General features: G+C 40.8%; 1 protein-coding gene across 5 annotated transcripts in view; it reads left to right on the forward strand.

Moving 5' to 3' along the window:
• ttll7 (tubulin tyrosine ligase-like family, member 7) overlaps positions 1–8911 on the forward strand; it is a 73596-nt gene extending 64685 nt beyond the window's left edge. Inside the window, exons 20-23 of one of the 5 annotated variants that reach the window (XR_005077881.1) lie at positions 83–256; positions 6365–6469; positions 7143–7163; positions 7254–8911. Coding sequence is in view for 4 of the 5 variants with exons in the window: in XM_037115521.1 (XP_036971416.1) it covers positions 83–256; positions 2557–2677 (295 nt within the window). In the remaining variant the exon portion in view is untranslated. Of the gene's footprint in view, positions 1–82; positions 257–2556; positions 5140–6364; positions 6470–7142 lie in introns of those variants that run through there. The other 4 variants (XM_037115524.1, XM_037115522.1, XM_037115521.1 and 1 more) reach the window with 4 other exon arrangements.
• The last annotated feature ends 2248 nt before the right edge of the window (positions 8912–11159 follow it).

The raw sequence follows: 11159 nt of genomic DNA on the forward strand, positions 1-11159 counted from the left end.
GTGATATACATGCACTGTATGCTTTTGTATGACTGCCAGCTTAATTTCACTCTGTGTGTGTGCTGGCTCGTTTACTCTCCAGTTCATCGTGGGAGACCATCTTCAGTAAGAGCAGCGAGGTGGTGTCACCCCAGGAGCTGCAGTGCTGCCGCCGGCTGGTCCAGCTGTGTCGAGACTGCCTGTTGGTCGTCTACAAGTTTGTCTCAGAATCCCGCGGCTCTTTGACCGGACTCAGCCCCGAATGGGATGACACCAGGTGAGGAGGACACCCGACGCTTTGATAGCTTCCCACTGAGTTCTCTGTTTTTGAAAGTTTCTTATAGCATTCCTGCTGCAATAGTTGAGTTCATTATACAGTAGGGTGACTGGATAAGATTCAAGGAAACGACGGGAGTCTACTGGGAGGTCCCAGGTTAAAGCTGGTGTCATTGTGCAAGTGTTTCAGCTCTTTTTTGAAAGAGCATCAATCTGAATTAGGGGTTGACTGATGTGGCTTTTTCAGTGCCGAAACCAGTACTTATTATTTGAAACCAAGGACATTTAATTCGATATTTGGGACCGATATTCATTTGCATCAAAAATGAAACTCTTTGTGTCAAAATTTTGAACAATCAGTTTACTTGCGTATTTCCTCACCACCACATTTATGTTACAATTTTAGTTAATTTTGCAGATTCAGATTATTTAATGTTTATAGGCTATTGACTGTGACATGTTACCAATCAGATAGTGTTGTGGATGAGACATTGTGAAAGAGGATGCTGCATTGGAGCCAAATTAACACATTTTTAAATACATTTATTTTATCAGCAATCTGATGTTTAAAAAAAAAAATCACAGATAATCTGAAATATGATAAATCAGTCTATCCCTAATCTAAATGCCTGAAAAAAACATAAATGGTTTAAGGAAATCCCAAACAGTGAGAGATTTTGTGGATAACAATAGATAGGTAATATTCACAATTTATGTTTATGTCCAGGATTACAGATTAAAGTAGTGCCTCATGTTAATTAAGCCTGTTACAGTAAGAACTCAAAATCAAAGTGTTTATTTGTCATGTGTACTGTTAAAGAAAAAACCTTAAACATGAGTTGTGTTTTTTTTTTAGAGCGAAACAGAAAGGCAAACCATTGTGCCTGTATTAAGGAATACAGTTAAAGCAATACTGTGTTACTTAGGCACTTAAAGCGATTCTGAAGAAAGATAGTTGATTTGTGAGTCTCATTGTCAGGCTGAAATACCAACGCCACGCTGTGGGAAAATCATGTTTTGGTGACGTTATTATGTAAACAGACATGCACGCGAACACAACACTATCGGAAGTATCAAGGCCAACAAAAACTAGCAATGTCATGTGAATACATCGATAAGTAGATAAGATGTTAAGAAGTAACAAATCTAAATATCAGGAAAGGCCTTATCATACACAATATATTGCCACAACAGTATCAAAACACAGTGTAGGCTACATATCAGGTGCAATAGAATAAACCCATCAGGACATTAAACTTGAGATTAACCAGGAGAGATCCTTGATGTTTGCAGTATCTATTTTGGTGTCATGGTCTTTTAGGTCTAAATGGAAACTGGTGAAAGCTTAGTTTGTTTAAGCAGTGTGAACCAACAGAGAAGCCTCCAAATAAACTTTGTGAAAACTCCATTTAGAAAAAAGGGACCTAAATTGTGTAAAAAAGAATAAACAATGAACACTTTGACATACAGACAAGAAAACTTTGATTTGAAAATCTTCAACAGCTATCATCATTAAACCTCTCTCAGAAAACATTTCCTGTCTCTCCCCTCCACGGAGCCTTAGAGCCATCATCTTCATCACACAACCCTGATAAAAACAAACAAACAAACTGGAAAAAAAGGGAGAAAGATATCAGCCTCATTCTATTTTTAAGGTTGATGCCCGCAGGAGACAGCAGCTCAGGTTGGTAGTGAGCGAACTTTTAAAAAGCACATATGCTTTGGGCTGGCAGACAGTGAGCGAGGGAGGTGGGGAGGGATGGTGAGGAGAGGAGAGGAGAAGGAGTGTGCTGTTAACAGGAAATAATGGCCCACAGATTAGCGCTCAGGTTAGCCCGGGGCCCCCCGAGGCCTGCTTAATTCAATTAGAGCCCAGATGAGCCTGTGCAGCAAATGACCTTACGAGAGAGAGAGCTCCTTTTTTCCTGGGGCCTCGCTTTACATGATTCATAACTCTTACGCATATTTTAACAGGCTATCACTTTGTGCCTACAGTATAATAACCTCAGCTGTTAAAAAGAAAACTATGTGTACAGTTTGAGAGCTACTTATTTCCAACTTGTTGCTATTAATTGTTTTAAATTAAGCATATTTGTTTTGAGGAATGAATCAAGAATATGAATTTATCAGTGGACTATGTGAGGATTGAACTGTAATTGGATTTAATAACTCAAGCATGCACAAAATGGCACACTGGTGTATCCATATCTTTGCAGTAGTCACCCTTGAGAGTCCATTTAAGCATGCATTGGTCTGTCTCTCCTTATTTCTTCTGTGTCTATATATGTGTGTGTAAAAAAGCTTACCATTTGCTGCTGGACCAGCCTCTACCCATGGCTCCACCCCTGCTGCTGTCGCTGCCGCTTCTTCCTCCTCTTCCTCCGTCTCTTCGCCCCTCGACGCAGGTCTTTGCCCGGTTTAGTTCTGCTAAACCCCTCCCATCTTCCAGCACCGTCCCTCTTCCCTGCTTTCCGCTGCTCCCACCACCTCACAGCTGCAACTAAGGCTTGGTCCCACCTGCCCGCTGATGGTTGCTTGGGCTTACCCTAACAGTCTAGCATGGTCTCTTCTCCTTTCCCTAACTAAAATAAAAATAATGATATTTTGATTGACTTACACAACATGACAATGGGATATGTTTCGGCCCAAAACTGTTTACGGTGTATTGTATTGAGATGGGAGAAGGAAGCATATTAAGACTGTTCAGAGCACTGTTTGTCAACACTGCAGCCACCAGCAACCAGCTTCCTGTACATCACCAGCCAATCACCCTCGCTTCCACATGCTAAACTACGCCTTACACTCAATGCTTTTCTCAAGAGCATCTTAGCCTGAGTGCATTTTCAATACGAGTGGCCTCAGTGGGATCGGAGCGCCTCACCTGCACACCATCAGCACCATGATCAACCCAAGCACCGCTCTCTTCTTGTCTCAAGAAGACAGAAAAAGTCTCTGCTTTGCATCGTATGGTTTGCGGTTTCACAACACAAAACAGTTCTCATCTTTCCATCAGGCATGCAGGGAGCAGTCACAACCGCCTCCTCTTCAGATAGCTGAGAAGCAATTAGGATTATTCTCTCATTGGTGCGAAAGCTTTCTATGAGAGGGTAAACCGTTCTGTGTTTGTGTGCGCACGTCTGTCCATCTCCACCTCAGCTAACTCCAAACTATTTCTCTCTCTGGCCAAGTGACTTCAAAAGGACAGGTTCACACTTTTTCAGCCTGTGTTGAATCAATACTTGCATGATCATTACAGCTGGGCAATAACTAGAATTATATCGTTATTGTTGTATGAAACTTCATATCGTCATAGATTTCGGGTTTTGTATCATGATATGACTCAATTGTTGTCCTCTCCTGCTTTGAAAGGCTGCATTATAGTAAAGTGATGTTGTACCTGTTATAACACCTGCCTTTACCCATTTTTAATTGTGTTAATGCTGTGAGAATGCACCAAATGCTATTCCTACAATGTTGTTGCAAGACTGATATTGAGGTATTTGGTAAAAAACAAATTGAATATTTGATTTTGTCTTCCAGTCTGAGCATTTTTAAAATGAAATCGTTACGTATTTCCCTTTATCGGGATCCACAACAAAAGTGAATGGGGTATATTCTGGGCCGAGACCCATCCTCCAAGTTTCATGCAAATTGGTTTGATTTTTGCTGACAAACCAACCAACAAATAGACACGGGTGGAAATGTTAGTAATAATATAATAATCAAAACTAATTAGGTTCATTAAATCAAGTCAATATCATCTTTTTTCTGAACTAAACTGAATGTTGGATAAAAACACCAGAGACATAGTGGGTCGAGAATCGATTCCAATTAGATGAGTTTTTTTTAATCGTGAGATATTGTAATGCACCAGCTGGTGACGGACAGGTTTCATCTTTAACATTCCGTTTATCCAGTTCAATACCTAATTCAAACACACAATCTGATTGTGTGGAAGCCCAGATTGGCAGACACCCCCATTCTAACTACGTCAACTATTTCACACATGGAAATCAGAGATCATATAGGCCGGCAAATTTGGCTCCACACTGTCTCATGTGTATGCACACACACATTCATAACACACACTCGCAGAGCTCTTGGCAGCCGTTGGCACACATCAAAGTGGGTCTGTTAGTCAAGATCCTCGGGGTCTCCGTTGTTGACCACACCTGCCCGCTCTTGTTCAAGCATCCTTCCTCTGTGGAGTGCTCTGATCAGGTGTGTCAACAGTCTCATGGGTCTGAGAAAAGTCCTTCAGTCTGTGTGGGCAGATGAGAGGAAGTAGCCAAATAGCTCCACTAATGACTTTCTTGTTAAGCCTGGAATTACTGTCACTACCCAAAGACAATTTCCCCATGATGACAAAAGTTTCAGATTCTATTAACTTTCATCTGTCTGAAAAGTGTGCAGTAATTAGGGTTAATTGGGGTGTTGAGCCGAATGTGGGCTGCAGATAACCTTCAAGCCTCTTTGTACCTCTTGGTTTAGGATTGCGTCAGCTATCGCGGCAGTCTCCCCCCTCCATCCTTAGTCATGGCATTTCGTCTTGTCTGGCCTCCTCTTAATTCGCTGTGGCAGTTGCATCTCGATGGAGGACTTAAGAGTAGCATGGAAGGCCTGTCAGTAAGAATAGCGGCGGATTGTAGCTTTGCATGTGAGGAGCAGAGCAGGAGAGTATCTTTCTGTCTCCCCGTCAACTGATGGATTGAAGCAAAGCACAAGTGCATGAACGAGCCTCCCTCTGGCTTTCAAGCATGCACGCTTTTGCCAAGACCTTCTTCATGATCAAAAGGAGGACGAACCTGGAAGATGCCGAATGAGGGTCCAATTAAATATAGCCTGCAGAGACAGCGGCCGCTTGGACGTGAAACCCCCCCCACCCCACCCCACCCCCGCCCACTCCACCCCTTGCCACTACCACCACAGTGATTCTTTCTATGAGCAGAATATTCTCAAAGTGAATAGCAGAGGATCTCTGAAGAACACACTCGGGCCCCAATGAATGTTCAATATTTGATTTTCTATCTATTTTTTTCTACCATTTCCATGCCTGGCTTGGGGTTTTCAGTGAAAACCTTATGGAAATGGAAGGGAGAAAGGAGAAATCGCACTGCAAATACATGAGCAGAATACCAATGGATGTGTGGTGTATCTCATAGAAGAGGTTTGGAGGAGAGAAACATGAGAAATGAATGTAAGGATGACATAAAAACATGGTATTAAACCACTAAATGTCACCTTGAACTGCACAAGAAGAAAATGTGAAAGACTTGGAGCAAAGTAGATCCTGCCCTCCTGTTCTCTGGGGTTTGATCGGAGGACTTTGAGAAGAAGTGCCGGACTGAGCCATCACCGAGTCCAGTCAGAGCCGAAGAAGAAGAAGATGTGCTGGAGGGATACCTACGGCCCACTTGAAGCTGTTTCAAGGACACTCTCTTTGGACTAAATGAAGTTAATTTGAATCCTCGTAACTCTCCTGGGTTTCGGGCAGTGTTGAAGCGGACGCCCTCAGCGACATGCCTCTTTTTTTTTTTTTTCTCTTTTCCGGTCGACTTTAGAAGAAGCCGCTCTGCTAATTTGTTCAAGGGCTATTTCACAAGGAGAGAGAGCTGTCAGAGGAGAAAAAGTATGCTATCTCTGCACCAGCTTAAAAGAAGATATTATTTCTTCACTCTGTAATCCTCAGCCCCAGTGGCTCCCTTTTGATTAGATTGTCACATCTTAAACACTTCCACAGGGACTATTTCTTTTGACCATTGTACTCGTTTAACTAAACGAGTATTAGATGTATTTTTTATTAGCTAAAGATCCTTCCTGCGGATGTGGCAAGAAGGTCACATAACGTGTGCTGTGAAAGCCCATAAATGTAAGTCATTCTTCCAACTGATCAGTCTGGAAGAATTCAAATTTCCCCGTCTCATGTCTTCTGAACAGCACCCCCTCGACATTTGCATAACCTTCAGTTAACCTTGTCCAGGATTTGATCATCTCATCTGACATTGCTCTGACAACCATATCTGACTCATTTCCAGTAACTAAGGAAGATGGGAGCAGGGTTCATCCCCTCCTGACTCTTATCTCAACCTGACGCTGGTCTCATTCTCAGGTACTGGAACGCTGTTAGCAGGAGCTGCCTCACTGCTCTGTCTCGGTGGAAGGTGTCATAGAAAAGTCTTAGAAAGGTTCTGACGTCTATGCCTCGGAATGATAGGTGAGGATTTTATGTTCATGATACTGAAAATGTAAGGGTCAAAGTTGAATCTTTTTCCTGAGAGGTAATAAGGCCCAAAATTCACTCCCTGAGCAGATACATCAAAATCTATATATACAGTATAACCTAATTAAACGGATGTGTATGGCATTTTAGATTTGGTGCATACAGCAAATTGAGAGCTGCAATGATTAATCAAATAGTCAATCTACAGAAAATGAGTAATTTTCTATTCAAATATCACTTTATGCGGATTTGATGCTTTTCTTCGTGTTAAATGACACTTGATTGAATGTATTTGTGTTGTTGGTCTGATAAAACAAGACATTTGAAGTTATTAGCCTAAGTCTGTGGGGAATTATAATTCCCCTGGACGTTAATTGACAATTAAAATAATCATTAGTTGCAGTCCTACACACAGACTCATTTTCAAAGGGAGGGTGATGTCATAACATCTTGAAATCACTGGGACTTTATTAAAGATGAAATGTGCAAACGGAGATGGCCATAAATGGTGAAGTCAATATATGAAAAGTGGGCAATATGTGTTCTCAGTGCCGAGCACTCATGCTGCGATGACCTCTAAATTGTGACCTTTGCATATCTAATCCTCTCATTATGTTCATCCTTCCCCCCTAATCCCTCCATCCCTCGCTCTTGTCCGTCTGTCCAGGTATCTGCTGCCAGTGACCTCCCAGTTCATCATGAAGTGGCCTTCATCCAGCTTTGGCCGCATCTCCTCGGCCATGCCACGCTCGCGCAGCCTTTTCGCCGCCAGGATGGGCCACTTCTGAGGTCACCGTGGCAACCCTGGCTTATGACACCTCACCTTTTGACCTCGACACCTCCCCTCCCTGACTCTCACCCAGCCAAACTGTATGGATCTGGATTATGGGGGCAGCTATGAACGCCGGATAAAGCCTCAACCTTGGCCAAAGCCCCTGCAGAAGACCGACAAAGACAGGCCGGGTGATTTGGGATTGCTAAAGGGCCTTGTTTAGATTAGCATGGACCTGCGTAGACCAGCAGACCATCCATACCGTTGACCCCTACCTTTAACCCGAGTAACACCAGACAATGGGTTTACCCCTCTTTTCTCATTGTAATTGCTGTATTATACCAACTCACTGTACAGTTACAAGTCATGGTACTGTAAAAGGAAAGAATAACAAATACTAAACAATGCAAGGAATATTTATTTATGTACTTACTTATTTTGTAAGGTATTCCATGAATGCAGTGAATGCTGATGCAGAATGCAGATATGGAATGATATGAACTAAGCTATCCCTTGTTTGAGAAAGTGGATGTAAACAAAAAAAAAAAAACAACAAAAAGCTTATTTTTGCTGGCTGTAATCAGTTATTTAATTTCTTATTTTTATTTATTTCATAACTTATATTTGAGAAGCTTTATGTTTATAAATGTTTTAACGGTCACTTTAAGTTATAGTTTTTAACAGGAGAGAGGTGGTGCCCGGAGAACTCAAAACATGTTTAACTTCTGAATGCTAACGCTTAATGTTTTACCAGTGTGATACTAAGCGCAGCACTATTAAGCGACACAGTGTTTAGAATGTCAGTGTAGTTAAGCCAAGCCTCTTTGCCTCGTAGAGAACGAGCCGCGTTCGGCGCTGCAGCGTAAAGAGCCAAACATTAAGTCTCAGAGAGTACCCAGCTCGTAATATGCACTTTGCAGCTTGTCACAGAGAGAGAAAGTGGGTGCACATTACAAGTAGTGTTTGCATGCTTAGATTTTAGCCCGTCACTCAGATGTAGAGGTTAGACAGAAGAGCTGCGTTTGGAATATACTTGAAGTTTTGTGTTGTCATTAATTATTGTGTCTTTGTGTGTTGGCTGCACTCAGAAGAAGACACTTCACTTGTAGATTTGTCGGATGCGTTCGGGATGATAAGGACGTGGTGCATCGCTTCTTAGAGATTGTTGCAGCGCGATGAATGACTCGGCTCGTCAGCTCAAAATGTACTGCAGTGTCACAGCTGCGCCCTTTTTTTTCCTCCCCTCCACCAGGGATGTAACGGATGTGCCAATAATAAGACACATCTACTTCATGTGTTCAGTTGGATTTTCTTTAAGGATAAATGTCGTCAAACTACTGTAGGACCTCAGTTAAATACAGTATTAAATGTTTATAGGGAGAAACGCAATGTTATATGTTTAGTAGTTTATTTTCTGTGTAGTACCCCATGGGATGATAGAGTGATTAGACTTTTAAAGTCGTTAGTCCGTCAGCAGACTGTACAAGAACAGTACAGTGCAATGCATTTTTATAACGTGCTAAATCTGAACTCCACTGAACATCCATTCACAATGCCAAATACTTTTATTTTGCCTGATTTTACTTGTGTTATTTAAAAGTAGTACTTTTTCATCGGAGGTATGAGATTTTTAATTTTACATAGCAATAAAAATGTTTAAACAATTTTGTTTCAAATATTTGTGTTTATATGTTTATCCTGAGCACAGGAATGAGCTGCAGCTCTGAGAAGGAAAAAGAAAGAAAGAAAGAAAGAAAGAAAGAAAGAAAGAAAGAAAGAAAGAAAGAAAGAAAGAAAGAAAGAAAGAAAATGTATGAAACACAAGGATGAAATGAAATATTTGGGCTGACATTTATCGTGATGAAATAAAAAAAAAATACAGATAGACATTGTTTCTTTAAAAAAAAAAAAAATCTTTGTTTTTAAAAAAGGACAGATCAGAGTGTAACAGACAGGAAAAAAGGAATGAGAGCAACAACATACTTTGACTGGAGGTGAACCAGGGATGTTTTTTGTCATTTTTGCAGCCAATGAATAATGACGTGGCCCTATTTGAAATTGGAAAATCTTCAGGGCCCATTCTTAATCACGTCTCTGTTCCCATCACTGACATGATGTAAGACGTGTCCGTGTCGTGTTAAAGTCTGCTCCCCAATTAATTAATGTTTCCGTCCATAGAGCCGCACCTAAATCTCCAAAGTCGGGTGCAGGTTAAGGTTGGTAATCGGCACAGATATATATGTAGAACACATCATTGATTAAAAATTGTTTGTATGAATATTATAATATATTTAATTTATTTAATGCAAGTTTTAAACTCAATCACAAAATTGAACCTTAATATTTTATAATTCTTTTAACACGTATTTATTGGAAATGACCTTCTTGTGGACCACCCTTTGAGAATCAATTGCCTGCTCCATTCGACTGTCAGCACTTTATTCAAATATTGACTGATTTTATTATCCTTTTATTAAATTTCGTTAATGGATCCACAACAGGTGATGATGAGAGAAAATGCAGCACAGACTGAGCCAGGTTCAAGCTTATAAGGCTGCAGCTGATTATTATCTTATTATTGATTAATTATCTCTCATATTGGCACAGTTAAGCTTTTGGTTTTTAAAACATTGTGACATGTTTTGAAAAATTATGGCTTCAAATTGCTTTTCCAACTAACAGTGTAAAACCCCAAGATTCCTCATGTACTATCATAAATGACACAGATGAGCAGGAAAATTTCCACATTTTTGATTTAAAAAATGATTTAAAGGATTATTTAATCAACAATAGTTAGCAATCAATTTTGTTTGGATTGACTTATCGGATAGTAAAGTAACTGAAGCAGCTCCACAAAGTATTTACTGCAAAAAATCTGTAATGGCTGACAAACATACAGGTAAGTGTATTAAGAACCATTCAGATACACTACAATTTAAAGTGCTTTACAGAGACATAGAAATACATTAAAATTGAAACATTAAGACATTAAGAACATTTGAAATACAATGAAAATAGAAAGCAAAAATCATGGCAGATAAAATATTTTTTAGTTAACAAAAATAAGAGCACACAAATAAAAACGCACATATTAAAAATACATTCTTCATCTACTTCTAGAATTATTATACACCTTTGTTGGAGAATTCTATATGTTCATTGCGCTCGATTTATGTTTATGTGTATTTAAGGGTCCCCATTAGAAGCTCATATATGTGCCTCTAGTCTAGATCCAGGGCTTGGGAACTTTGTCTCATTTTCAAAAAATGCAGATAGTTACATTACAATTCATCCTGCAGCTCTTTGACGGCACGTCAAAAAATGCCAGTTATTCTAAAAAAAACAATTAATTACCTGAGATAGTATCAATGGAAGAAGGAGCTGTGAAACAAATAAATAGGCAAAATCAAGCGTAACTAATTATAAACATTGAGTTTGAGTGCTGTCGAACTCTAATGGCTTCTTGAAACTTCCTGTCCACCCGATATCTATTACTTGAGCAGCTCCCGGGGCATGTGGGTCAGCATCTGAGCGGTATCACATTTCCCACCAGAGGCCCCCGCGGACAGGTGACACTCCTGAACTGTCACTCGCCTCAGAAATGAGAGTGTACACCCAGCAGCACATCCTTGTTCCATCTTGACCTGCAAGCTGCCCTGCTATGATGTATGTGTGTGTCTCTGTGTGTGTCTCTGTGTGTGCGCGCATCCACGAAGAATGAAGCTGGTTTTATTTTAGACCTGGAACAGCAGCATGGCGTCCAGCTTCTTGCGACCTTTCCACCCCTTCTCCCTTCCTCCCTCCCTCCCCCTTTCTGTCAGCAGTAGAGGTGCGGGCCGTGACCTTGAGGCTTGCCGGCCTCCGTCTTGGCCGCGGCAGAGCAGAGGCTGATAGTCTGGCACTGCGACCCTG

The sequence above is a fragment of the Acanthopagrus latus genome, chromosome 11 (assembly GCF_904848185.1).
Source record: "Acanthopagrus latus isolate v.2019 chromosome 11, fAcaLat1.1, whole genome shotgun sequence".
Classification (NCBI taxonomy): domain Eukaryota; kingdom Metazoa; phylum Chordata; class Actinopteri; order Spariformes; family Sparidae; genus Acanthopagrus; species Acanthopagrus latus.